General features: G+C 27.2%; 1 protein-coding gene across 2 annotated transcripts in view; it reads right to left on the reverse strand.

Moving 5' to 3' along the window:
• Positions 1–14,316, reverse strand: part of LOC112684743 (cGMP-dependent protein kinase, isozyme 2 forms cD4/T1/T3A/T3B) — a 173,409-nt gene that overhangs the window by 81,807 nt on the left and 77,286 nt on the right. Inside the window, exon 1 of one of the 2 annotated variants that reach the window (XM_025556394.1) lies at positions 9,029–9,675. The exons of the other annotated variant lie outside the window; for it this stretch is intronic. Within the exon in view, the coding sequence (XP_025412179.1) occupies positions 9,029–9,248 (220 nt within the window). The 5' untranslated portion in view covers positions 9,249–9,675. Of the gene's footprint in view, positions 1–9,028; positions 9,676–14,316 lie in introns of those variants that run through there. 2 annotated transcript variants of the gene reach the window in all.

Raw genomic sequence — 14,316 nt, forward strand, 5'->3', positions numbered from 1 at the left:
TGATTATTTTTAAACAAATATTATTAATTAGTTTTATACGTAAGTTTTTAACAATTTATATTAAATTAAAACAACTAGTAAATAGTACTAACAAATATAAGATGTATACAATAAAAATGTATCTGTGCATGATTTTTTACAAAAAAAAAAAAAAAATAAATTGAAGATGGATTTAAAATTTTATTTTTTTTCATTTTATTTAATTCTCAAACATCAATCATAGGTATATTATTAAAAATAATTATTTGAAAAATTTAAAATCTATGATGAAATGTCGCTTTTAAAAGAGTATCAGAATAAAATATAAAATGTATGTAGATACGTAGATTTGGTTTGTATTATATAATTTTCACTTGATACGCATGATATATTTATATCAAGTAGTAAAATAATTTTGTATAATTTTATTCAAATATTATTACATACATTTCAGTATTTATTCAAATACTACAGTTATAAGATGAAACAGTAATCGCCAATTATTATATAAATAGATAGCTATACCATGGGTTATCCCGAGATAAAAAAAATTTAAACGTTTATAAAAAAAATTAATATTTGTCAAAGGAAAATTTTAATTCTTTAAAATTATATTAGGATTACCTACAATTCCCAAAACAGAAAACGTATAATAATATAAATGATTACTGAACACGATTCAATATTATTTTATTATTTTTTATTACCATGTGTCTAATTTTCACACCATATGTGACTTTTAGTTACGAAAAGACCAAAGACGTGTTCAAAAATCAAATGAATAAAACATAATTGTCAAAATAATTTATGTTCCTATCGTTTTACATAATACAAAAGTTAACCAGAATTTAAAGTTTAAAAAACAAAGTATAAAAGACCTATTTTTATTTAAATGAATTATTTTTAAAAACGATTCCGAATTTTAAGTGAAATTTCGTTTATTACTTATTTTATATTGAAATCTTGAGTGATCATAAAAATGGTAAACATCGTGACCCTTAAAAATTACCTTAAACAAATAATCTTCTAAAATGTAAAAATGTAAATTGTTAAATAGTATTTTACTTAATGTTTTCAGTGTTCACGAAAAACTTCTATAAAATTTCAAAATTTAATTTATATTAGGTTATGACTTAAAAAAATAAGTAATAATATTATTTACTAATTTCTAGTATCAAAAACATAAAATTAACATAATTCATCGTAGATTTTCAAAAAATCAAAAATATATAGAATCAAATTATGTTATGATATTGAATACAATGAAATAATTAATTAATAATTTAACGTTTTTAAAATATGTTGAACGCAGATCTATAAAAAAAATTATTGTAGATACTAATAATTATTGATGATAATAATTCATACATAATTCAAACATGTTAATAAAATGAACTTTTTATGTATTAAATAATCTACATAACCTTGGTTAACTAATTTATGTACAATATGTATGTATTACAATATATTAGAATATATTTCGATTATAACAACAATTCACTCAAAATTGTACAAGTAAAAATTAAAATCTATATCATATTCATAAATGTCACTTAGATATAATATACATAATGATTATTTTTTACAAAATGTTTCTATAATTTAAACTACCGATGTATAAAAATGTTCAATTATTCAATGTTGGTATCATTAAAGATAGATTTTAATCGAGTGATCTAAATTAAATTTGCATTATAAAAAAATTTATTAATATCAAGTACTCACTACTACACTGAACATTTACATTCATATAAATTATTTTTATTTATAAAATATTCTGTATTACATTATGTTTTTGATATCGTTCGTAATTTAATTTTTTTATTTATGAGAAAAATTTAATACTTTTTCATTTCAATTTTTATTAGACAACTTGAAAAAGATTTAAGCTTTAAACAACAATAATAATAATCATAATGATAATAATGATGATAATAATAATATTAATAATAAACGTACTTTCAGACATCGGAATTACATAGAGTTATTACTGATTTTTGTACATAAACTAATTCAAACGTTAATTTTTATTATAAGTAATTTATTTAATTGCATTATAATAAAAATATAAGCTATTTTTATATTATATTTGTATTTCGATCTTCAAAAAAAAATTTTCATAATGACAAGATAATGCGTATAATTAAATTGCTATAATTTAATGAAAATACTGGAAACAGATTTGTACCACAAATATACGAGTAATGAATATTAAGTTTTGACTTTTATTATTATTACGTGACAAGTTCTTATTATTGTATAAATAAAACAAATAAAACAAATAACGCTTATCACATAAGGATAATTTTAATTTTAGGCGAATGTAAAATGAAATTAAAAATTAAATCTGACAAAAAAAAAGTAAAGAAAAAAATGTTATATAATTTTTTTTTTGAATAAATATACTTAGAAACATGTCATCAGTTATTTGACAAGAGTCCATATATTAAACTTATAAAAAATAAAAATTAAATATTTAAATTTGAAATTACTGTCTTATGGTCAATTTTTGAGATTCAGGATCAGTTAATAAAAACTAAATTTAAAATTCAATCAATCCTGTATAAATACTAGAATTATTGTAGCATCCAGAAATACACATACACATACAGTTCTAGGGTTGTAAAACCATGGTTGGATCATTATCATCTACAATTATAGAAATTAAGTTGCATTAAGTATACACATACCAAAATAATTAATATTTGAAAGTTTGAAGAAATATGTATTTAATTCCATTCAAAATCTTCTTTTCATTATAATCGTCCGGCCGAAATATTAAGAGTTAACTTTTTTGTTTTATAATATATTTACGAATCAGAAAACGTGATTAGAAGCAATAAGGTATTTCATGGGATGTTAGGGGATCAGTCCGAAGTAATGAAAATTAAAAATATGTAAGAAGATATAGTTAATAAGATAGTAGACACAACAATCCAGCAAAAACCAGTTATTGAGATTAACACCGGTTTTGGTATTAACGTAAAGCTTAATTTATAATGTGGATGCATCGAATAAAAATTGTCTCTTCTTTCGTTGATGATCATCCAAAAAGATGAATAAAAATGTAGGAATATATTTATAGAAATATTATTAATACACGTTTTGGTTTATCAATTAAAGCTATGTTGGCATAATATTCATCATTGGCGGTAATAACATAGTATCTCTATTAAAATCGGCCGACTACAGTAGACGAATATTATTCCATTCACTATTATATATTTGGATACGATTTAAAATAAAAAAATGGTTAAAAATAAAATAAAATTTATCATGACCTAACAATGTTTATGAATATTTATTAATTGGTTATACTGTTATTGTACCCCGTGAATTAAAAATATTTAATACAAATTTTAAAATGTAAAAAAATGTATAACATAAACTGATATGTATGAACCTAATACGTATGCAACAATATATTATAATATAACTAATCAATTCTAGGAACCAATAAAATATGAACAACGATAAAAAAGAAATAATCAATAAGGATAGATTCATTATTATTTTAAAATTACATACAGAAAGTATAAAGCCTTATTAATTTATTCAATATTTCTGTTGAGTGTTCTAACTAATTATCAGTAACAAAATACTAAATCATATACATATTAATGCTAATCTTTACTTTGTAAAATGTATAAATAACTTTTTAAAAACACAATATTTAAAGTAGGTAAGTATAATATTAACACTAAATACCAGACAAATATACTTAAAAATCATTAAATTCAAATTTTCTTTTTAAATGAAGTTGTGTTTTAATAATTCAAATTTACCTATATATCAAGTAAGTACTACGAATTATGTAAATTTACTTTTCCACCGTAATTATTCAAAAACAATTTGGTCATTATTACATACTATTGAATTTTCATAATACTAAGATTCCATACCTAATTTTATGTAATTTTTATTATCTATTTAAAATAAAGTTCCAAGGTCATCACTTTTATGTCTAATACTATTGCGTTGAATAACCATTTATGATAACAATGCAATGGTAAACTTCCATATTACTTTTATACTAACATATACTATTATATTTTATAATAAATATCTTACAATGAATACAAAAACTTAAAAACCAAAAATTAATCCTACACTTATACATTACTTCGAATATATGTATAATAATAATTAGCCAATTATCCACAGCCGTCGTAAGTTTTTGCGAGGCTCTAGGAAATATTAGTACAATTTCCTGACACCAAAATATATCTAACAATTCTAACTTGACAAGTTGTGGATACCGAATTTATTTTAAGTGCAAGACTCATGGAAAACTAATGACGGCACTGATATTATCATATTTAATACATTTATGATGCATTAATATTATTTATTATTATTAAAACAACTACAGGTATAACTATGTGGTAGGAGATCTGAAAGACTTGACTCAACCCTCCCCAATATAAAAGATATGAAGTATTGTAAAAAAATATTAGTATTTGTACCTGAACATTGATTATATAAAAACTGAAAATTTTCAAAATAAAACATATTATGATTAATACAACAAGATTTATCGAATGATGTGTTATGATATTATTGACAAACGGTTATATATTATGACAATTATTTAGTGGTTATCAATGGTTTCAGTTACAAATTATAGTATAACTTATGGTAATTATTGTAAAATATACAAGGTTAAGTGATTTAGGACTGTTCAAATATATGCAATTCTATATACAGCGAAAAAACTTAGTTTAGATTAAACTAAATTGCAAGGATAATTGTACGATGGGCCAGCAGCTATGGCGTGCACTTTTTGAAAATTTCAAGCTATTATTAAAAAAACTATCCTAAAACTAGATACTACAATGGTTACTAACCATTGCGTTTCCCACTTGTTAATATTTTTATGTCCAATACATCAAATACATCAAAAATACAAAATCCCCGAAATGTATTTGATTTGAGATTAATGTTGCTCAATTTTCAATTCCTTGGCTAAAAACAACAATACAATTTTAAAGCCCATTATTATGCATTGTATGCGGCGATTTAAAACTAAAAGTGCCAACAACCAACACAGATCCAATTCAATTTATTTGTGATAAAATGTTGTATTCTGATACAAATTAATTGCTGTCAATTCTTGTCATACATCTGAATCAATCCCTACATCAATAGTATCAAAAACGTAGTTTTTCGAAATAGTGATGATAGAAGACTACTTATCCAAGGAATTTTGCTTCGTAAAATTGTTTTGGCGGTTTACCATTAATTATTATTCATAGGGATGTTTCAATAACAAACGATGCTGCTTTAAATCCGTTTGCCAGCAGTGAAAGAGTCAGGAACCCTTATTTAATATTTCATTTTTAACTTATAATTTATTTATTTGTTTTATAATAAACATGTTGATTATAGTTATTATAGGGACTATAAAATATAAGATAAAACGTTTTTTTTTATACATATTTTATGTTTAATGGTATAATTGATTATACTATTAATATTATTAATAATAAAGTATTTATAGTCAATGATGTATTTAGGTATATTTACATCGATGGTCAAAAGGCCAATTGTCGTAACCCTCATTTTCGTCGAAAATGGATTAAAACTAAATTAACGACGTAAATAACTATTACAAAATTTCAATTCTTAAAATAATTGATTCTCCAGATACCAGAGAATAAATAAATACCAACTAATACTATTAAAAATAATTATATAAATAACTAACGTGTTTAAAGTGTCTATTATAAGATAGTTTTTTTAAGCTACGACACTTAGCCTTTTGAACATCGATATATTATCATCCTCCCCGAAATAAAACTGAATACGTCTCTACCGTATATAATATATTTTATTAAATTATGTTATATTATGAAACTATATATCCAAATAAACTTCACAGTTTTAACATTGAAAAAAATTCTATAAATAAAAATTAATAATTTTTATACTTTTCAAACATTATAGTTTTGAAGGTTGAAGGTACACTTTTTCGAATCGTAAAATGTTCTAGTAAATATTGTACAGCAGTTTAAATAAATTTTAAGGCTTTTAAAATAAATCGAATCCCGTGTACAATTAAATCAGTTTTAATCTTATAAATTCATTGATTAATCATATTTGAAGTTAATTAAAATGTGATATATTCTTGATGCCTGAGGTAAGCTAAGGAAGACATAGTACTTAGCACCCGGTATGACAGCATAAGTGTTTAACATTTTATTCCTAAGACTTATAGTAGATTTAATATTGTTTTTTTAGAGTTATAACATTTTATCCATTAAATCAAGAGTTCTCAATATTTTAATGTATATTTTAATATATACATCACACAAAATGTTAGTTATTGGATATTTAATAAATTTGTTAAAAAAAAAATATTATTATAATTTAAATCTAATTAAACAAAAACAAAAAAAACTAAAAGCTTAAACTTTACTAAACAAATTATATTATATTAATTTTCTAAAATACAAATTAATAAGAAGATTGGCACGGCTTGATTCTAATAAATTATGACTTAATAGTGTCTCGATTAAATATCAAAATAATTAAAAATAACGCTTTCATGTTTAGTTGATTTTTAAAAATGTTCCGGCATCCCCTGGAATTTTATCGTGCCCCAAGTTGAGAACCACTGTATTAAATATTTATGTATAAAAACATTGGTTTCTCAAACTTATATAGGAACTATACTCACTTTTTACTCTAGATATAATAACATTAAGAGAAAATCTTATAAGTATTCTGTTGTCAATTTACTATATTAATAATTAACCTTCGTAAATATTACAATGCGCCATATATATATATATATATATATATATATATATATATCATCTTTTGAATCTTAACCCTTTAAATGGTGAAATCGTAACATAGGGCTAACTTTTTATAAATATATCATTTTCATTATACATATTTTATAACTTAGTCTACATTAGATTTATCTAATATTTATACATACTTATTTTTATAGGGTTAGGGCTTTTAATACATTTACTTTTTGAGCGTATAATAATAATTATATTTCGAAAAAAATATACTTATAGAAAACCTAGTGAAAAACCAAAACATAGTAAAGTATAAAATCTAAATGATTTAAATTTAAGTTGAACAACAGTCTGTTAATTTAAATTTTATACAAGTGATTGACGTTACTTCTTATTCCTCCAATTAAGTTATGTAAAAAACAATATGACCCGCATTACAAAGTACCTGTACATAATTATGCTCTTATTATGCATTAACATAAATCAATTATTTTTATAATATCATTATATTTTCTGTATTACTATTTTAATATAGTAAGACTATGCAGTGAAAAATAAGTATGGCGTTTGAATAATAATTAACAGTATGAAATTATAATCGTTGGTAAAACTTTTTATTAAAAACAATCTACAAAATAAAAATACTATAGACCTTTAAAATGTATAATAATGATGTTACTTTCAATATATTTTACAATAATTTCGTCCCAAAACGGTGGGGTACAGACTACTCGTATATTCATAAATCATAATGGTACATAGTGTACTGCAAATATATAAATAAATAGATAATGACGAAGACGAATCTAAAATAGTAAGTATACAAATATACCAAAACACCAATTACTTTTATTTTTTTCATCTAAATGGACTGTTAAAATTATCGCAATTTTCATAAATGTAAGAAAATGTGAAGATAAGATAACACAAGCCCTGCGCGGCCATGTAATCTATTGAACGTTTATATTTATATTTAATACGCTTAGGCAAGGCACACAATTATCGGTTTTCTTTAAATGTTATCGAAACGAACAAGCCAAAAATAAATTAATAAATTATCACAACGAAACGTTTTAGTTCAGTCCCAAAATAGAGAAAAATATTTCACCTACATTCTGTGGGCACGGTGCTAACTCAATATTATTTAACTGCAATCTTTAAGATAAAAATACTTTATCTAATGATAGTAGCGGATACAAACGTTGATACCATCGGTGGTACACGATCGAATACGATATGAACAAGCGAAAAAAAAGTACAATGATAATTTCCACAATCACCGATCGGAATTATTGTCGCGCGCGTGTACACGAATATCGCTGGACGATTAAATCGTACTTCCGTAGTGTGCACGCGAAACGCCTGCCGATATAATAATTTAATTATGTGATTCGGACACACGAAAACAGCGCACGGCAACAACAACAACAACAACAGCAATAATATAAATACGGTTTTAATAGCCCCCGTCTCGCGGTACGTTATTATATCGTTCAGGAAATCCGCCAATTAAACCGTCCCACAAATAACGCGACCGCCACCGCTGTCAATTAACTTATTGTCCGTCACTTGCACGATCCAAACGGTTGATAACGGCAAAGAGTTTAGATAGCGGGGCGCGCACGAGGAGACGGAACAAATAGCATTTGATCACGGACGATGTCGGGGCCGACGAGCGCGAACGCCGCCCGAGGAGGTGCCGCCGCCGTCGACAAGAAACCAAATCGTGTTGCACTAGGCCCGGTCGAACGCGAACACCGCGGCATCGCGTCGCACTCTAACGAACACGCACGCACTCGCCGGCACGTACTCGTCGCAACACAAACGCACACGCGCGCACCGCTGCGCAGCGCCCCGCGTCCGGCACACGGCGCGCGAAATATGTACGTTTCGTTATCGCGCCGCGACGGCTGATAGCGCGCGTATAAATAGTACAATCAACGTAATTATGTAAAGAGAAAAAATTAAAAAAAAAAAAAAATAAATAAATAATACGAGCACCGAATGACGACGACGTTTCCAATATACACACTGGCACACGCACGACCGTGCGGCGAACGCACAAGCGCGCGCGTACACACACACGTACGCGTTTATAGATTTGAACCGGTGCGATTATTATATTATTACCTTGCAACGGATTCGGTTGGCGACGACGAACACCCTTTATTATTATCATTATCACTATTATTATTATTATTATCCGTATATTTTATTTTATTATTTTTTACTCACGACGCCAATACGTGCACAATCGATACGTTTCGACTGAATCGTTTGTGTGTGTGTGTGTTTACCTGCAGACGGTGTGTCGTCGGACGGCAGCGCTCGCGTCATCGAATCCTCTACGGCTAGTACCACGTCTATTGCCGAGGATATACTGTCGTTATCGTCGTCGCTCTCAGGCGGCGGCGGCGGCGGCGGCGACGGCGACGACGTCGTAGCTACGCCGGTAATCGTCGTCGGTTTTTTTCGGCCGGGCCACGGAATACACCACTGGCCGAAAAACAGTCTCATAAAGGTAGCCACTGTTTCCAAGCGCGCATACCTCGCGGACGAACAATTCGAACCGGAGAATAATGAACACAAGGGCCACGCGTTAAACGTAGACCAGTATATACTCGATGCTTAGCGCACGGATCGTTTTACGAATATTATCAAACGATGCGGATCGAGCGAAACGCACACGGCCGAAGATGAACGAATACAATACGAAATCACTAGTCTCCCGAGTCTGTACGCCGTCGGAATATCGTGCGACACTACCGTTGACAGTGTAAAGATATTTTAATTTCGGTGTATAATTATAACATATATAATAAATTATTATTGTGACAAGGCGGCACACGTGTGCGACGCAGTGAACGGTGGCGGCAGCAGTTTCACGCACAGCAACGACTACGACCACTACATGCGGTACCGGTCCGACTGACGGCACGGCGGCGATCGGTGCATCGTCGGTGTCTGGGAGACTGCTCCCAGAACGGTTATGCCATCAACGCACGCAGCGCCACCAGTTGATCGGTCAGCAACAACGAAACCGCATATTTTAAGCGTTATATTATTTTTTTTTTCACTCATAAATTAAAACAAAACCATAAGTAATGTTAACGTATATTATTAACCTATAGTATATACACACCGTTTAAAATAATATACCTACACGATTATTACGGTAAAATCCGTAGTTATTGACTGTATTTGTACAAGTCTATACCACGTTTTCTTGTGCAGTAACTGTATATTAAGTCGTATTTCAGTCATACCTAGTACCTACTGAAGAGAATTGGAAACACGTGTGTCCATGTCAAAGTTCAACACCCGTAACGATTAATAATGTCACAACAATTCATTATTGGATATTGTGTTTTACAATAAAAAATATATTAATGAAATGAAAAACAGTCGAGTAACGATTAAAGCGCACAAAAACATTACAATAGAGCGATTTGTCCGACATGAACACGAAATTAGTATTCAACGAGTGAAAGTGCCAACGTTTGTTTGATTTACTCGTTATGCTGCAGTATTACTTTTCAAAAATTGTAAATATTGAGTCGTTGTCCCTTAAGTCGTTCCGTTTTTATAAAAAATTGTATGCTGTTAAAAAATTATGAGCAAAAATACATATTAACTATCCTATATTATATATAGACACATACAAGTGTGTATAAAAAATAATGTACCTGCTATCTACTTTATGAAAGACCTATAAATAAACCATAATTATATAAAGTATACTATATCTTACATTATATTATTATGAAAACATTAATTGCGTAGCACACATTTCTGAATGAATTACGGGAACATTATAGAACTTGAGGAAATACTAAAAATATTCTCTTGATAAGACTTTTTGTTATAATATTATTCTATAAATAATCATTATGTGTTATTAATGTATATAACGAAGTGGATATTCAAATAGATCACATTACTGATATTTTTGCTAATTCTAAAAATAGGCAACTTAATTTTGTGTTGTACAAATTGTTTTTTTTTTGTTACAGTTTTGTGAAAATTATGATTTAGTCCCCCTCCCAACCATGTCTCTTGAACCACTTCTAGAATGAAATAAAGGAAAAAATATTGGGAAGGATATGATAAGATGGAATTTATTGTGACATAAGGGTAGTCAACTTGTGAACTAGAAGCAAAAGATAAAATCGTGTGGACGAAAGAGACCAACCGCATATAGTTTGGATATGATTGTTAAAACACACATCAAAGTAAAACCAATATGTTTCTCGTTTCACTTAGAATCTAAAAAATAAAAAGGCAGTATACATAAACATCTATACAACTTATTTGTATTTATGTTAACGCTTATAATCGTAATATAAATAAGTATATATTATTTATAAAAAATATATCTATAGCTATTAGAAATATGGTGATTTTCTATTTCCTTTAAAAAAATTATTTATTGTATAACATATATACATTTATATATCAATACCTATGTATCAATAAGTGTTTTAATTTAAATTGATAAACCTCATTAATTGTCCCGACTAAAATGACCTTCACCTAGATTGAAAATGGTTTTCGTTGATTTAGTTTTCATAGACCTCATATGATTACGATTTTGATTAAACTTTATATGTTTAAAGTTTAATCAACCATAATGCATTTTTAGATATTGTAATAGTGAAAACGTATGTTGTATGTATATGTAGAATATGTATGGTATATTCTACTCACATTGGCTTTTACATTATATTTTTAAATTTGCTTAAAGTTTATTAAAATATAACATTCATGTACATATATATGTCTAATATACCACCACTTGACTAGACGCCAAAAATATGTTTGCAACGATTGCCATGATGAATATATTTGAATGGATTATATTATTTAAAATGTAATGTCCAAAATACGTTATACATTCGTATCATTTTCCGGTGTAAAACACTTCCGTTATAATACCCGTAATACCAAATCAGAAAATCCACAATGTAAACTAAAACGAAATAAAAAAAATCTATAAATATCGAAAGACAAAAGTAAACGAGATTGATGGAAGTTTCTTTAAAAATAAAGTAATAAATTAACTACGTGATAATAAAAGTACTCATATAATTATTTTTTTAATCTAGCATCAAATTAAGTAAATAGTAACCACTTGTAACATAATATTTTATCGTTTGAATGAGCATGATAAGTATTAATGATGTACAACATTTTGTATAATGATTATGAAACTAAATTGATTTTTATTATACCACCTCTGTAATTTATATTTCATCGAAAATCTATATTAGGCATTTTATTATTTTATACACAAAAATAAAACAAATTTATCATGCAGTAGGTAGTAGTTAAAAAATATATGGTATGTAATAAAATAGATTCAGTGAGCTTTTTTATTTCTTTTGATTCAAATAATAATTTCGTTTTGGATTTTATGACTTAATTAACGCTAGATATATCACAAGTCATTTTACCTATAGTGTCAATAATTTATAATACTTGAATCGACCAATTTTTTGATAGTTTAAAATAGTTTAAAACCCGATGTACGGTAAAATAAATACAAAATAAATATTTTATATCAACAGTTACTACAAATCATTTTCAAATGCTGAAGCAGTAATTCACTATTGTTTATAAATTTATATTAATGAATAAATATGACGAATACAATACAGTAGCGCTTCTTAACCTAGTAGTACGTGAAAAGCTCGTAGGTGGTAGGTGAAAAAATATTGGAATAACAAAAAGGAATATTTAAAAAAAAAAAATCCTGAATATACATTGGTCTGTAAATTAGTAAAATTGTACATAATTATCATTGTATTATTATTATTAAATACAATTTGATTTATTTAACATCAATGACGAAGGGTTTGTAATTGAAACAATTTAGATAATGAATACGAATCTAAATTATAATAATTATACTATAATAATAATAATAATAATATATAAACGTATAAACGGGGAAAAAAACGGTAAATAAACGGAAAAAGATTATAGTGAAGAGAATAAGAAGTTAGACATTAATAGCAGAAAATCAGTTAACTGAATTGAACTCAACTCAATTGAGTTTAAGCCAGTAAAATTGAAAATGAAGCCATTATTTTGTATTAGATAACTAGTATAGAAGTATAGGGAAAATAATAAAAAATATGCATGGTGTTTATAGATTTAAAAAAAGCGGTATATCAGAGTGTCAAGTGAAGTTTTAAATTGGGCATTAATAAGAAAATGGTCCCAAAAATGTATATAAATGTTATTTAAGATATGTATGAAGGCTAGAAGAATAGTGCCAAGAGTTTGTTAGGAGTAACAAAAGATTTTAACGTACATAGGAATTGGTGTGCATCAGGGGTCGAATCTAAGCCCTTATTTAATCCTAATGTTTAGGTTACTTGAATGAAGTTAAAAAGGGATACATGATAAAATATCATAGTGTATAATGTTTGCTGATGATATAGTTTTGGTAGAAGATAATCTAGAAGTTAATAATAGGTTAAATGAGTAGAGGTTAGCTCTTGTAGGAGAGAGATTAAGAATTAGTAAAAATAAATAGAGTATATAGAGTACGATTTTGGAGGAAGATACCAAGAAGTTGAAGGTAGGAGACCAATGACAATAAGTGGTGAAGTGATAAGTGAAGATATGAAAAATATACTGAAATGGTTTGAGCAGGTCATGAGGCGAAAGGAAACAAAAGCAGTAAGAGTGGTTATGAAAATGAACGTTAAAGGGAAAATAGGAAGAAGACCAAAAAAGAGATGGTTGGATACGATTGAGAATGATATGAGGGCTGTAACAGTCACGGTAAAACGTAAGCAAAATCGCCGTAAGTCACTGTAGAACGATTTTGAGATAAACATGTTTTAGTAATGTACATTTTATTAAAATCATTACACTCTGTACATTATAATCATTCAAATATAGTATATATTTTCCTATGTAATTTTACTAGAGGAATAGAATGAAACAAATATAAACATGAATAAATTAATTTTCAACAAGATATTTTACTTTAGACGTTACACCTTAATATTGGTAAACATTTTTTACACTTTGTTCCTAATCAAGAATGCCGTAAATAATAATTTCTGATATGATAAAATCATTTTATTATTATTATTATTATTATTATTATGATTATTATTATTAATATATTTATTTCACAAAATAAAACAAGTAAATTTATAAATTTAAAATTAATATATTCAGCATTCATTAGCATATTGGAATATTTTCCCAAAAATATTTTCGGTTGGATGGGAGAACTTGAGCCAGATTACAAAGAATACTATCTCGTTTTTCTTGTTGAATCCCTCGTTGTTTCATCAATGAGATTGGATGCGAAATTCCATTGATTTTCAAATTCAAGCCACACATTTTTTTTTAAAAAGACTAATTCCACGTATTTTTCATCGTAATTGCTTTTAGTGTACAATATACATTTTCCACGTCTAACTTGAACGGATATTATGTCTTTGAGTAAAATACGATTTGTAGATTTGGTCAATTTTTGCTGAGCTTGTAATCTTTCCATAAAAAAAAGTCTGAGTACTCTATTTTTTTGGCTATAACTTTAGATTTATTTGCATTACTAATA

Source organism: Sipha flava, unplaced genomic scaffold (assembly GCF_003268045.1).
Source record: "Sipha flava isolate LNK unplaced genomic scaffold, YSA_version1 257_pilon_pilon, whole genome shotgun sequence".
In the NCBI taxonomy this organism is placed as follows: Eukaryota; Metazoa; Arthropoda; class Insecta; order Hemiptera; family Aphididae; genus Sipha; species Sipha flava.